The 15,827-nt window shown below is 39.8% G+C and overlaps 1 protein-coding gene across 9 annotated transcripts in view; it reads left to right on the forward strand.

The window, feature by feature from the left end:
* CELF2 (CUGBP Elav-like family member 2) overlaps positions 1 to 15,827 on the forward strand; it is a 376,204-nt gene that overhangs the window by 310,378 nt on the left and 49,999 nt on the right. For all 9 annotated transcript variants that reach the window (XM_041483783.1, XM_041483782.1, XM_041483785.1 and 6 more), the window contains 3 exons: positions 6,987 to 7,066; positions 11,960 to 12,118; positions 14,234 to 14,297. In XM_041483783.1, coding sequence (XP_041339717.1) covers positions 6,987 to 7,066; positions 11,960 to 12,118; positions 14,234 to 14,297 — 303 coding nt within the window. The remainder of the gene's footprint in view (positions 1 to 6,986; positions 7,067 to 11,959; positions 12,119 to 14,233; positions 14,298 to 15,827) is intronic.

Here is a 15,827-nt window from a genome sequence, read left to right on the forward strand (position 1 = left end):
AAAGGCTCTGGGATAGTCCCTGTGAAATTAGCTGGCTGGCAGCAAGTAATTCCTAGCTGTGAAAGGTACTAAAAAATAAAAATATCCTGTTGGCTGTAGAGATAAAGAACCCAGGGACCCAACAGCCACAGAGGCTGGCTGCCTCTTGAGCAGGGTTCATGGGACTGTCTAAAGAAGCTTGCCACTTCCTGTACAATATTCATTATTCAGAGAGAAGGATTCAGCCTGCAGGGTTGTTTAATCCAGCACTTTTTCTGAAGAGCTAAATATGCTTTACAAAAATTCATGATTGTGATATCATGTGCTAAGCTTCATTATCGTGAAAAAGTAGAAGTGAACTGCCTCAGATGATTAAGATTTTAAATCACTTATTGTAAACGGTTTAAGGAAACTTTCAGACCTCCTGACTCCCCGCACTATGTAATGTCTACACAACCACAGATGCCAACACAGACAGCCAGGCAATGAGAGCTGGAGTGCAAAAATAGCCAGAAATCCCCAAGTTTGATTTGTAGCTGTGTAGCTGTGCCACTGATGTGCTGTATTGACCGTAGGTGAGTTGGTCACTCATCATCTCTGTTATCCTGTTGCTTAAAATAAGCGTAGTGATGCTCCTCTGCCTTTGTAAAATGCTTTTTTTTAAATCAGTGGATCAATATCTCTGTATCACTCTAGGAATTATTACCATCTGTAATGATGATAAAAAAAATCCTCTTATCCTTATCACAGGAGCACCATATAGCAAATTATTCTGCTGTATTGCTAAGTGCAGATTTATATATCAGATACCAAAAAGAAGTCAACTGGGTTAATAGCATGCACTGAAAAAACCTGCTAATAACATGTAGAGAGGGTTGGATATACCATGAAAATTGTGAGAAAGTTCAAAATGCATTTTTCTGCATCTTCTAGGCTCCTAATTGTATGATTTTTTAACAAAACATCACCAGGCACATGGGACAAGTAAACATTTCTGCAGACATTGATTACAGGGATTGTTTTTCTCATTCCTTCTTTGCTTTAAGAGCAGGTTAGAAACAGAATAGCGAGATACACCATGGTGAGGCAATTTAATTTCTTGAAAATCCATTCAGAACTTTCAGATTCAAGGGTTTTCTTGATGAATTAGTAAAAGAAAATTAGTATTTGCATCACAATTAATTGCAGGGAAGGATAGGTGAGGGACTTTTATGCTGGGGTTTTCTTTCCTCTGGATATTTACTGCTCCTTTCTGAGCTAAAGTAATACCAAGTGCCAGCTGTGGGAACACCCTGGATTAGGGGCTGCCTTCTGAATTGTGTATCAGTAAGTGATGGGAAGCAAGGACATGGAAACGCTGTGTTTTCAATAGCTCTTCAAAAGCACCTCTGTGCCTTATGCCTTTTGCTGAAATGTGGTAACATTTTCATTTTTTCCAATCATGATGGCACATTTAATTTTGTTTTCCCTTGCTGAAACTCTTTTGCAGCTGGGAGGGAAGCAACACATCCAACTGACCAATGTCTCTGCTGGCCTTTGGCCAGTAACTACATCTCAGATTTCCATTACTGCAGTTTTGCATCAATCTCTCCCAGGAGGCAATCCTGAAATGAAATAATTTGCAAGAGGCTTTATTCCAACAAGATCATCGAGGCACAGTTAGAGAACACGGTCTTTGGTACCCATTTAATTCTGGGTTTGTGTAAATTCCTCTTACTGAAGTCTGTACTTTGCAGGGTGGGTAATTGAATGTCCAATTAGAAATGCTTCGAGGGAGCCATGAACTTCAGGAAATTTAAAATCTACAACCTGTCATCCAGTCAATAGTCAAATCAGTAGAGCTGAAGAGCTGAGACACAGTTACAGGATGTGCCTCTTGTTACCTTTATGTGCCTGATATGCATAAACCTAAGAGCTTCACTGTGGCTTTTTCAAATTATTTTCTTTAGAGTGAATTGTTGCACTTGGTCTCAGACCTGTCATTGTGTGTCTTAGGTAATATTTAACAACCAGATATCACTACGGTAAACAATTTGATGTACAATTTAGTTTGCAGATGAAATGTTTTTTATCCACCAAGACAGATTTTTGTGTGATGTCTTCATTAGAAGGCTGTTTTCCAGGATGCTCCTTCAGACTGGGCTGTATTAGCGCAGGAAAGGAAAAGGAAAAGTCTGCTTTGCAATCTCAGCTAGAAACATTTTAACCCAACTAGAGCTTATTTTCATCACACTTCAATTTCCATAGCTTTTTATTCAAGCCTTATCTTTTCCTTAAAGAGAAGCTTTCATCTCAGAGGATCCCAACTACTCCTTGCAGGAGTATTTGTCAGCTTTTCACCTTTGTTTCTTTACAGAAATTGAAGAAAAATTTGTTTACAGTGTACTGGGAAGCTGTGGTGCAACCATTACAGCACCATCTGCTCAGCCAGCACTCGCAGCACTGCGCTTGCTCGGGTGGCTTTGAAAATCTCTTGGGTCTTATTCTGTGTCAAAACCCTGGTTTTAGACTTCCAAACAATGTCTCTGCATTTTGCATCTCCCTTTGGCTTCACTTTAAAACCTCTGGTAGACCATGGTGGTTTCATGAGGGAGGTTTCTTTTGTAGGTATGAACCTTACCTGAAGGTCCCTTACATAAAAATGTTCTCCTTCACTTGCAGCTTGCAGGTGTTGATGTTGTGTTAGGCTGGGCAAGAACTCCTGACTGAATGTTTCTCAACACTTCTGGAAAAACCTGAGATGAGAAGAATCACATGAAGCAGGAGCTGAAATGGGGCAGAGCTGAGCTTTTTAAAATATTTCAAATATTCAGTCACTCAAGCAGCAAACACTAGATTTGGGATCAAGGAGGAGGCCAGGATCAAGGAGGAGGCCTATCACATTTGACTGCTTTTTCAGAATTCTCTTTCAGTTTGTGGTGGGAGAGGGGTAAGGAGTAACCCTGTGAGTTTAGCTGTTCTCTCAGCCAATGTGGCAGATGTGATAATGGGCTCAAAAATTTCTCTCATGCCAGGGCTGGGTGCCTTACTCCAATTCTGCCTGCAGAAGGAAATTATTTCCAGCAGCCCTTTCCCAGTCACTCATTTATCTGCTGTAGGGGGTGAGAAGGCAGCCTTGGAGAAGCAGCTAAAATTCTTAGATCTTCTCTCTCCCTCCTCTTTTCCTTCTGTCACTGATTCCTGATATTTTGAAACCAGAGCTGATAAATAAGTGCAAGGTGTCTTGTAGGTTGGCTGTTTTTACAAAACAATCTATTTTTTGGTATAGCTAGGTAGCTGGCTGTACAAACTGAAGTTATTTCAAGCCATTAGCTATAGAAATATCCCTCTCTCCATATTTTCCCTCCCAGAGAGCTCCACAGCTCCAGTAAGAAGGGAATAATTGAATATCAGGACTCGGTGGGGTAGAACAGAAATAGTTTGCTCGTAGCTGTGGGTTGGGAAGACCTCGTTCCATGGCATGCCAATCAATGCCATGTTTCATAGGATGAGGTAAGAGGCCATGGAGATCTTTCTTGTTTCCTTGCACCACAAGGCATGAAATCTGATTAGTCCTGTCCTCTTCTAATTGTGATTTACGGTCCTAAAGCTGACAGTGTGTTCCCAAAAGACCACCTGCACCCATGTGACACAGTGAGGGAGAGAGTGCTGGAAAGGCTTTTCCCAACCCTTCAGAAACATAAAGAAATAAATCCAGTGTCCTTGGACACCAACTTCTGATTAAATTCTAGGTGCCCAACTAAACCATCTTCCTCCAGTGCATATGTGCCCCACAGAGGACAATCGAGGTCCTGCCATTGACCATGGCAGTAAATACAAGCATTTCATAACAGCTTTTTCTGAACATCTAAAATATAAATGCAAAGTGATTGAGTTAAATAGACCAAATCCTATGACATAGGCTAAGCTCCCATCCAGTGTGGCAATCTGGTCATGAAGGAAAGGAGTCCATAGTTCACACATAATAAAATATATATGATCCCATATTCCAGGCACAATAAATATATATGCACACATAATAAATGTACAATTGTTGTGTGTGAAGTGTCCAGGTTTGGTAGCTGAAAAATAACCCTTGAATGTGAATACACGTAGCAATGTCTGGAAGGATGGCTAAATTAACAAATGTTTAACTGGGGCACTTGATGGCAACCTCTTAAAGTCTCAAATAATTTAGAAATAACATTGTCTACTGAATTTTGGCCATGTGTTTGAGGTAAATTGGAAATTTACTGTGGAAATGGCCACAGTCTATCGGTGGGAAGTGGCCTGCTGAATGGAGATAACAAGGGGACTTAACCTTGTAGCCTCTGGCTGGCAAACCCTAATTAAAATGCAGCCCCATCCTCTCCGTGGAATGCTGCTTCCAAATGCTCATATTCAAGCTGCATAACCTCATTCATCAGGCATTCCCCTTGCCCAAAGAACAAGTTTCTTTCAAATTGGTACAGAGATCTGCTACAAAGGTCTTTTTGCTCTGTGACAAAGGCAACGAGACCCATGCAAATGGTTTTGGGCTGAGGAGTAAGGAGGAAGGCTTTGCAGTGGTGTTGGGCACTGAAAGTACCCAGCAGCTGAGCCCTGTGGTTAAAGAGAGAGAAAGCTTAAGGGAGGGAAGGGGCAGTCTGCTTTATCTTGAGAGGAATGCAGCCTTATTTCTCTGCTGATTCACATTTCTTTTGAGACCTGCTAATTGCAACATCTCTCAGTAAGTTACTTACAGCAGAACTGCTGGGGAGAAATTGTGATAAATGCATAAACTGTGTCTTACTGATTTTTGTTGACATTTTACATGCTTCTCATGTATTTGAAACCTCCATTCAGTAATTGTCACTATAGTACACACTCCTGGATAGTGAGAACCAAAGACGTGAATGAAGCAGTTTCTTGACCATTATCAACAATATTATTCAGGGCTCTGCATGGGGCTCCTTGCCTGCCCTCCAGTATACCTCTATTTGTGCTCGTCCCCCACTGAATTTGCAAGACAAAAAAAGAATAATGCTAATGACAGAAATGGTATTAAGAGAGATCACTTTGAGACTGATGGTAAATTTGGGCCTCTTTCATTTTAGTGCACAGCAGCAATATGGAATATAGGAAAAGTACTGTAGATTATTTACCCTTCTGCTGCACATTTTGTCTAGATTGCTGTACAAAAAGCTGGTTTGTTGCATCATATTCTTTGACAGAAATATGTTGCTGAACAAGACTAGTATAGCATTATGTAGTGTGGCTAAAGAGTAGTGAGACATCATGAGCTGTTTTGTTACCTAAGAAATACAGAAAGTCACAATGCTGTGGTGAAGTTTGGGTAAAAAAATTTTGATTTCTGATTTTATGATGCTCATCTTTCAGTCAGAGCTACATAAGCCAGCTTAGGTTCTTTTGAATCAAGGGCTTTACATTAAAGACAGAAAAAAATACCGCATGATGCAAAAATGCATTGACTTTATTTTCATGACTAGATGTAGTGCTTTTGGGTAATGATCAGGCATTGCTTTCTCTTACTGTTGTTTGATTAAAATGTGAATACAGTCTTGACTTGATAATCTTACCAGGTACACACAGAGCTAAAAAGAAAAGGTATTCTATGCCTCAAATTGATTTGCATAAACCAAACAATCTGTTGCTTGCTGGATTGCAAAATGGTTTATTTTGCCCATTGGCCACAGGGGCAACAATATTGTATTTTTGATGCCAGAATGTAGCTTTCATGCATTAGCTCTAAAATGACAATATGCTTTAGCCTCTCAGTGCTTAGATCTGCTTCATTTGGAAATCTTTTAAGTAGTAATAATAATAATGTTTTGAGGAAATTGAGTGGAACACTAAATTATTCTCTGAAACCTAAGTTCAAACTGTGCAAGGCTAAGGGAGCTGAAAATCAATGCACTTTTAAAGTCATTAGAGATCACAAGTGAAATAAGTCTGTGTTGCTTTAGCTAAGCTTTTAGTGTGCCATGGTATTATTACAAAATCAGCCTGAATCTGCATTAATTTCACAGTCTTTTTCTTTAAGATGCCCAAGGGTGCATGAAGAATAAAATGTAAATCTCAGGAGGCAATGTTTTTATTAGCCAAAAGGGCAATGAGTCATGCACTGAAAACGTTGACCTGCACCATGCCCAATGCAGGTATGGCTGACAATACTAAAAGGGTGGAAAAATAGCCCAGGCATTAGCCTACACTACTGGCTTTTCATTATGATTTTAAAGGCTGAAAAGGGGAAAAAAAAAAGAGTGATTTTTTTAGTTATTCATGCACATAGCTTCAGAATTGTTCAAGCTGGCAGTAGCTTTCATGGATCAAAGAATTATACTTGTACCTAGAACTCAGAGAAACAAGTACCATATGGATTTTTATTTTTAAAATGTTATTTTCTTAAATGTTGAGATTCCACCTACATTACTGAATTTTGTCTGGGTCTTTCACAAATAGTCACAGGATGCACAGTGGTGTTTTTCTCATTCTTATTTGTATGATACTTCTTGGTGCATCACAGTAATTTGTGATGTTATGGACCCCTTTATTAAATTCTCAGTTCAGCTGTCAGTGATGCCAACATTTATTCACTATCCACAGTTTACCTACACAAAAGCCAGAGCAAGCAATTGTTAATGCATGGTCTGAATAGATTTAACTATGCAATCCAAAGGCTACATAAAAGCCTTATTTATTTCAAACCCTGTGGCTAAAGAACAAAAACAGTAACAAAACAGAACAAACAAATAAAAAAAAGAAAAACAAAACAAAGCAAACAAAAATTGAATAAAAACCCTTCTTGTCACCCATCTCCACCTAATTTTTTTTTCTTTCATCTATGGTCAGATTAGCAAGTCAGCACTGTCAATAAATAAACTAGAGAAGTTGTTTATTTTTATGTACTACTGAGAACAGTGTCGTCTTGTGGCCGTTCTCGTAGACTGTGTTGGTTTAACAAGCGTCCAACCCTTTTGTCTTGTTGTTTTTTGTCTTTCCTGCTCCCTGTCCCCTTGTTCCCACAGGCTGTGCGTTTGTCACATTTTCTACAAGGGCAATGGCACAGAATGCAATCAAAGCCATGCACCAGTCTCAGACCATGGAGGTACAGTACTGTATCATTTGCCCTTTCTTTGTTTTCTTTGTGCAAATGATTGCGAATGGTAAAGCCATGCTCTCCTGGATCAGATCAGACACATGACAATCACAGATTTAAATTTTTTACCAGCTCACTCTACCTGTCTTTGTGAAGCTTTATTTTTCTCAATCACCTAAAAGAGCTCAATAAGGCTGCTGTGTGGTATCCAAACACAGCTCTCAGTCCTGTTTTCAGTGGCATTCAGCAGAAAATAAAAATGCTGTGAATACCACTCCTCAGTCGTACTCAGAGTATCTCTGAAGAATAAATTACCTCTATTTTTAACACACATTCCCCCTAAGAAAAATCTTAGTTTCTTTTAAATAGATTTCTAAGTGTCGTGGTTTGCACTGCTCTGAGAAAAAGCTTAAGAGATTTAACATGGCCACACTGAGTTACTAGTGCATGTGTTTTTCTGCAAATAGAATCTCTTTTTAAGTTAATATTATTTCGCCTTCTTCATGTAGCCAATAAAAATGCTAATGATGACAGAGCATATCGGAGTGTGGCACTTCCTGCAGAGCACCATCGTGGCTGGCCCTTCACAAGCAACACTCTTCATTCCCTTCCAAACTGCCTCTATGGCCTCGTATTTTATCATGATGAGCAGCTCAAAACTTTAAACCGGTTCACTCAATGTGACTTCAGCTGCTGGCTAACGATCTGGTCATTGGAGTGGTTATTGAATGCCACAGCTTGTCTGGCAATCTCAAAACTTTTTTCAGTCTGTGATTTTTGTCATGGTCTTTCAGAATTTTGCACAAAAAACCGCACAAGTATGAAATCTTTACTTACTCTGGATCTTCTAGCTTATCATTGGAGAGTGCATGTTATACTGTATTATGTATACTGTATCTTCGTGTAGTGATGATTTTTCTCAGAGGTGGCATTGATGTTATGTGCACTTGTTTCTTTTTTTTTTTTATTTCTTTTTACACCAGGACCTTTCAATTTTTATTTTTTTTTTCTCTCAGTGATTTTCCTTTGCAATGCTCTAGTCTCCCAAAGCATGCTGGGTGCTAAACAATCATTATTGCGTCATGTCGTTGAGCTGCTTTGTGTAACGAGCCAAGGGGGGACACCAGGGGTGGGAGGGTGGACAGAGGACAAGAAGAAGGAGAAGATAAAATTAAAGCCAGTGCATGAATATGTCACTAACTGTTTCCTGTATAGTACAAGTAATGATATCAGCATTGCAAAGCTGTTGTCTTTCCAAACATCACGTTTGAATTTGGTTGAGCTTCTTTTATAATCAATGTGTTTTCTTTTCAGTGCAATGCATTTTTAGACCCTGGGTATACAGTTTTAGTTGAGAATCCGCCAATGAGATGAGAACAAATGAAATTATCTGTACTAGAAAGCTGCTGTTATACAGTCTATGCAGTCTGATAGTATATTGTGAAAAAACTGCCACTTTGAGTGTCTGCAATAATACCTGTAGTAATTTGTCTGCCGTGCACTGCACCATTAATTCAGATCTATATGTTTGCTGGGTTTGATTCCAAGTAAAAAGGAAATGTTTATTGGTAATACTGCGTTTTACCTATATTTTCCACGTGTTTTAATGCATTTTTCCATCTAGCAAAATGAATTTTACACAGCTCTACTTCCGAAGATGGTAAAATAAAGACATAACACCTCCCAGACAAATTCTCCCACTCCTCTGTTGTATGCAGCACTCCAAAAGGGGCTGCATTTTGACAGGATACTCTTAATGAGATTAGTTCTGTAGAATAGTTACTCTTGGTTCAAAATCCTTCTCAACACCTTTAGAGACATCATCAATGAGATCCCCAAATTGGCAAGGCAATTCCAAATATTTTGCCCTTTGAACATCTGGGTCTTTGCATCAGTTGGGCTTAGGCTGAGTCCCTTCTTGGAAAGAAGCCGTGCACCCTCCCTCTCCATGGAGGAGGGACTCAACCTGACCACAGAAAAATATGAAAGCAGCACCAGCTGTTGGGAAGAAAATGGCACTGAGTGGCATGGAAATATGAAGCCATTGAATGAGGAAGGGAGATGCACCTTGTGTTTGTGCTGGAAGCTTCCCCTCAAGCTGGGAAATAGAAGTGCATAAAACAAGAATCACCCCTTAGGCAAAAAAAAAAAAAAATTTGCTCACTTTTGCCGATACTCTTCAAGTGAAAAGTTAAATTGGGTTGACTAGTGTTACATGTCAAACCGCAGCCTGAAACAGACATCTTGGACACTTTGGTTTCATGTTATTTTGCAAACAAAAGTGGGCTTAGGGGAAGATATGCAGTACACAATTACATTACAACCCGATTACTACAGATTTTTTTTCTTTTTTATTATTTTCAGTTCTTTAGCACACATCATTGACCAAGACGACTTTTCAAAGAGGGCTAAGAAAGAGCAATGGGGTTGTTAAGTCCAGATGAACATCTCTTAGAATAATGCATTCTCTTACTGCTCTTTCCACCTGACTTACTGACCTGGTGAAATCAACTGATTTTTAAAATATAATTGCTGCTCTAAAGTGTTTGCTCTTCTATTTCTTTTCTACAGAGTTTTTTTGTTTGTTTGTTCAAGTCATTTAAATGCAGCACCAGTAGAAAACACTAATTTGTTATCATGGAGTAAATTTGATACAACAATAACAATCCTTTTCTCATATAGAGCCACTTGCTAGATATAATCTCAGTCTTCAGAATGTTTGTTCTCTTGAAAATGATGAAGTGATGAAATATAAAGCAGACAGTGAAAAAATGAATTATAGATTCATAAATTGCGGAGATATTGTTTTTATACAATTTACTGACATTTAAGCATTCATAAATATGTCAGCTGTAGTGTTGAATGCTGAACTACCAAAGTGAAAACCGAAATAACCATATAATATTTCTTCCTTTGATACTCATTTCTATTTCTTTGTAAATATACTTGATTCTCCTGTACATCCAGGCAGAAGGCAGTAAGTTCCAGTTGTTCTTAGCCCAGTGTTACCAATAATGTTACTTGTATCTCATATAAGATAGAAACAGCTTGCTTTTTTTTTATTAGCAAAACCAGAAAAATCTCTCTCACATTGTCTACCCCCTGGCTCCTTTTTCTTTCTTTTTATTTTTTTTTTCTAAATGATCTTATTTTTAATATTAGTATAAAAATCACTAGAGAGAGGTAATTGTGTAACAAGCAGACTCCTTCATAATCTTTATTTGATTGCTGGAGTGTTATGGATCTCCTTTCTTCCTCACAGAAACACTAAAAGACATTTTTACAATGAAACACACAGGAAAAGAATTGGAGGTGGAATAATATACCACAAGCGATGATTTTCTAAGATAATTTTAAAGGAACAGCATTGATGGGGAATCTTTATATGAGATTATTTATTATTGTTATTATTATTATTATAATTATTGCAGTTTATTTCATCATTTTATCTGATGATTGGGAATATTTTTATCACTTGTCCTGGTATGAGGTTTTTCAGAGAAAAGCTACATGGCTGCTTTTTGTAATTAATTGAGGACAGGAACTCTTCTGAAGATGTTCACAGTGTTGTGAGGGCAGCCATGGGAAGAGTAGGTGAAGTAGAACCCTGCTCTGCATCCCACGCTATACAGTGGCTAAGCACTGCTGTGTTTCTTGGACTTGAGTCACTTATCACTCCTGCCATTGTGTTCACATTGAAGTTAGACAAGAAATTAGTATAACAAAGCATGGCAAGGGAAGTTATTCATTGGATGCTGTGAAGTTGAAAAGCAGTATGAAATGGATTGACAGTTTCAATGACTCATAAAATGCTTGAATTAATTTGAAGAACTGAATCATTGCAGTATATAGCTTGCTTTCTTGATCTGAAAAAAATTAAGACTTGAAAGGTTAAAATGTGAAACATTTCATAGCAGAGAGAAAAAAAACAGAGAGAAATCAACAGAGACATCTTTCATAATCACATCTCATTGTCTCAGTGTCTTTGCCCAGGAATGCCCAATTCGAAGTCCAAGGGAAATTCCATTTTACCTCAAAAGTCCATTTGGTCTGTGACCTCCAGCTTCTTCCCAAGGGTCCCTCAGCCATGGGTGAGGAATAGGCTGCAGACCAGACCTCTAGCTCTTTCTTACAGCTTCCCTATTCCCTAAGGCATCTTACAGCCTTGCCATACCATGTAACAAGAAGCTGATAGAAGCAATAGAAGAAGTGGTGTCAATCAGGAATGGGCTGCTATCACCAGAACTAGTCCCTTTTGGTCTGCATCCTGCCCTTTGTTCACATCTCAAGGGTGCTTGATACAAAGCGTGCCCGGGAGCGGACCGCAGGTGGGTGAACTGACCGGGGGTCCTTGGTGTGAGCAGGGCCAGTGCCTCGCTGATGTAAATGGGTGCTGAGGTAAATCTGCTGCTCCCAGGCTCTTCAGGGTGCACACACCAGCTGCACTGAGCCTGATGGCACAGCCAGACCGTGGTGGCAGGGCGCTGTTGGCTGTGTGGTCCCTGGCAGCACGGAGGTTGGACACCTCTCCCTTTGGCGCTGCCTCGAAAACAGACTGCAGACAAAGCATCACGTCCATCTCATCAGCTGTAAAGCTTAATTAAAGAGGACTGGTACACTTTGCTGTCTCTGGCAGCAATTTTGATAGCTGGAAGGAAAAGAGAGCCTGAGGAAAGGTGCTTTATAAAAAGAGCTGGGGAATCAATAATTTCTCCGTAGCCTCTTTTCGTAAGAACCTGAAAACCTTAGTGCTTGCAGTCCTACACGTGCCAGTCACAAAGAGAGGGTGACCGATCTGGTTGTGCCAGTGCCAGGGCCCTAGAGGACATGGCTGATCTCACAAGGTGAGGGTGACTCGGTGTGATTTAACCCTTCTGTCTTTCCTGATCTATCCAACCACAGGGCTGCTCTTCGCCAATCGTGGTGAAGTTTGCTGACACCCAAAAGGACAAGGAGCAGCGGCGTTTGCAGCAGCAGTTGGCTCAGCAGATGCAACAGCTCAATACTGCCACTTGGGGAAACCTCACAGGTCTTGGAGGACTCACACCACAATATCTAGCTGTAAGTTCACTTCAGAGGTAGTGGTTGTATTGTACTCAATCTATTTTAGGACCATGGTAAATCAGTTCTAAACTTCCTGCAGTAAATTGCTAAATTGTCCAGGATACACAGTGTGTCTTCTTCTGGGTGTGTTTATCTGCAAAACAAGGCATAGATCATAGAAAGGCTTGGGTTGGAAGGGACCTTAAAGATCACCTGGTTCCAACCCCTCCAATGTAAATAAAATTTTATTCCATTAATTTTATTGGGGGTTTTGAATGCTAGAGTCTGTTTTTTTGTTGTTTTTTTTTTTTTTTATAGCTGGAATAAAATTTAAGTTCTTCCTTAGGGGAGACAGATAGGCAGCTGAACACTGTAGAGGCCATATCCATATGGTGCAGCCTCTAAACTAGAATGTTGTGGTTCAATCATCAAATTTCCACATTTTCATTTGGAAATGGCTTTTGCTTTAGTGCATGGTCCTGTCAATGCTAAACATGCATGGTTCATATCCCCTTATACAGAAAGTGAATGTGGCCAGGAATAGCCATCAGTTTAAAATGGCCTTTTCCTTAGTCCGTTTGTAAGAGAAACAGGTGGAAGCTGCTGTCCCTGCTGAAAAATCTGAAATCCACAGCCATGTATCTTTGGTCCTGGATGGCCAAGAGAGGTTTCCCTTCATCACAGCTGAGAGGAAGCCTCTGCCTTTTGTGGCTTTGGAGTTGGGAGGTCTGGTTGAGGATCTTTTGGATAACTTGGGGGTTCCTCAAGACAAATATAACCTCACTAAGTACAAGGCTGAGTACAAGGTCCTGACCCTGGATCAGGGCAATCCCAAGCACAAAAGCATGGATTGGAAGTGTTGGTAGATTAGAAGCTTAACACGACCTGTCAATGTGCAGTTCCAGCCCAGAAAGCCAAACATGTCCTGGGCTGCATCCCCAGCACCATGGGCAGCAGATCAAGGCAGGGGGTTCTGTCCCTCTGCTCTGCTCTGGTGAGACCCCACCTGCAGGCACCTGCTGCACCCAGCTCTGGAGCCCCCAGTACAGGAAAGATCCAAAAGGAGGACACAAAGGTGATCAGAGGGTTGAAGCACTTCTGCTATGGAGAGAGGGCTGAAAGAGTCAGGGCTGTTCAGCCTGGAGAAGAAAAGCCTCTGGGACCTTTGAGTTTTCCATACCTGAAGGGGGCCTCCAATAAAACTAGAGAGGTTTTTTTTTACAGGGGCATTTAGTGATGGGACAAGGGGTAATGATTTTAAACTGAGAGAGGGCAGGTTTAGATGAAATTGTTTCCTGTGAGGGTGGTGAGAGAGTGGCACAGGTTATCCAGAGAAGCTGAGGCTGCCTCAGCCCTGGAAGTGTTCAAGGCCAAGCTGGATGGGGCTCTCAGCAACCTGATCTAGTGGAAGGTGTCCCTGCCTGTGACAGCGCAGTTGGAAGTGGAGGAACTTGGAGGTCCCTTCCATTCTATGATTCTATGAAACCAAACCATTCTGTGATTCTATGAAATGGATGTGCCTATATATATGTATTGTGTATGTATAAATACATCACTTGTGTGCATACAATATTTTGATATAGTAATATAAACAGCAATTTACTCAGCAATTAAAAATATATATTAGTACTGAGGTTGGCTAATTAATGCTGAGATAGGCTAAATTGCAATATATACAAATCCCAGTCTAATGAATATCTGTGTGCTTGATTCATAAAGATAATAAAGAAAAAACTGAATTCACGGGGGTGGGGAAGAATGGACTATGATTGACAGAGATGAGTTATGGTAACTACTAGACTACAGAGGGTTGTAATTAGTCACACTATGTTGGTTTAAATAGATTTAACACCTGGTTGTTAAAAAGAATAAATTGATTAATTGTTTTAAAGCAGCCATGTTATTGAGTTTCCCTTGTGTCTCTGTGTTTCTTAATAGAGATTAGACATTAATATGGATTTACAGCATTGACTCTAGGGATGTTCATTCCAACAGCAGACAGAAGCAAGAGACTATATAAATGTAAAGGAAAGCAGAAACAGTCCAAATGTGAAATGATAGCTCATTTTAGTTTTATCTTCATTTGTTACATTACTGTCAGATAGATTGCTGTGCTGTGTTGTTCATTTGCAGCTCCTGCAGCAAGCAACTTCCTCCAGTAACTTGGGTGCCTTCAGCGGCATTCAGCAAATGGCCGGTGAGTTAAAAACCCTTTCATTTTGCTCCTGCTATGTTTTGTGTTCTTAAGCTATTGAATTCTGTACCTCTAATAATCACATTGTCAGGGGGTGGGGGGCGTGTTGTGTATTAAATGTGGCAGATGTATTGGCAGGGGACAGCTCATGGTTCAGCGTCAATAGAAACACTTTCACCCCTTTTTCAGAACTGAAATTAAACCCAGAGCTCCCAGGTTGTGCAAACAGTTTGTCTTGCATTAGTCACCTGCCATTTGGCCAAAGTAACCAATTGTAAATTGCAGGAGAGCTCTTAGTCCCTGCAGCCGTATCCTGCCCTATGAAAAGTGTCAGGAAAGCAACAGCAGGATTACATTCTAATTTCCAGTGAGATTTCTGTGTCCTGAAAAATCAAATTAATGGCAGCCCTCAAACATTTTAATAATATGTGGTGAGGAAAAATGTTCTGACCTTTTTAATGAAACCCAAGATTACAGGCCTACCTTCAGTATGAATTTTCAGGCTCCTTTTATAATCACAGAAAATTAACTGGGTGCCTTTTTGACTTTGGAACCCTAGTTGGCAAAATTACACAACAGAGATTTTATGTAAAAGTATAATCTTCAGTCTGGAGGAAAAAAGAAAGAAAGAAAAGGGGAAAAAAGAATCAAAGTGTGAGCGGATTTGAAAGCCAGCTAGTTGGAGGGTTTCTTAGTAATGAGCTGTGTGCCAGTAGTAACTGATGTGTAGTGATTAGCAAAAGGTCATTCCCACTGTGTGACCTACCATGCTGATATCCTAACTTAACATGATGCTAGAGAAGGCAGCATGTGCAGTAAATCAGAGCACAGATGCACATTATGCCTGCCGTGAGGAACTGTTAAAAAGCTTTTTTTTTCTTCTTGTTACAGGGAAAAAAAAAAGAAAGAATCACAAACCCCCTAAATTGCTACATTAGTTTATTTTAATCATGAGCCCGCTGAATCAATGAAATACAACATTACGCTTGCTTCATCATCACAAAACAAGGGCTAAAATATTCAGAAGTCTTTATGAGCACCATTTCTCATTCTTTTTTTAATCCTGGTCTTTTGCTGCTTCTGGTTCTGCTTTGAAGGAAGCCTGAAATACTTTAACAAGTATATATATACCACACTGTATAGCTATACCCCACAGGTATTCTTTGCTCAATCATTATATTATGCCATTATTGCAGTGACATCAGAGAATAATGTGAACCTGCTGTCTGACAATATAAATTGGCCTACAGATGACAATATCTCTGAATTATTCTCTCTTCCTCAGACCTGCTGGCAGTGCTTGCTGGTTCTATTATGTTACTCTTGCAATCCAGCGTTTTTTCCATCAAAATAATGTATCTTAATATGATAAACAGAACAGAGCGGTTCAGCAACAGTTTTATACTTGGGAATTTTGGAAGTGGTTTTGAGCTCAAAGATTGTGTTTTAATGTTTTCATATTTCGTTAGGTCTACAAAAATGAAAGAATTGGAACACTGAGGGAAAATAATGTGATATCCATCACATTATGTG

This window comes from Pyrgilauda ruficollis, unplaced genomic scaffold (genome assembly GCF_017590135.1).
Source record: "Pyrgilauda ruficollis isolate IOZ18807 unplaced genomic scaffold, ASM1759013v1 scaffold61, whole genome shotgun sequence".
Classification (NCBI taxonomy): Eukaryota; Metazoa; Chordata; class Aves; order Passeriformes; family Passeridae; genus Pyrgilauda; species Pyrgilauda ruficollis.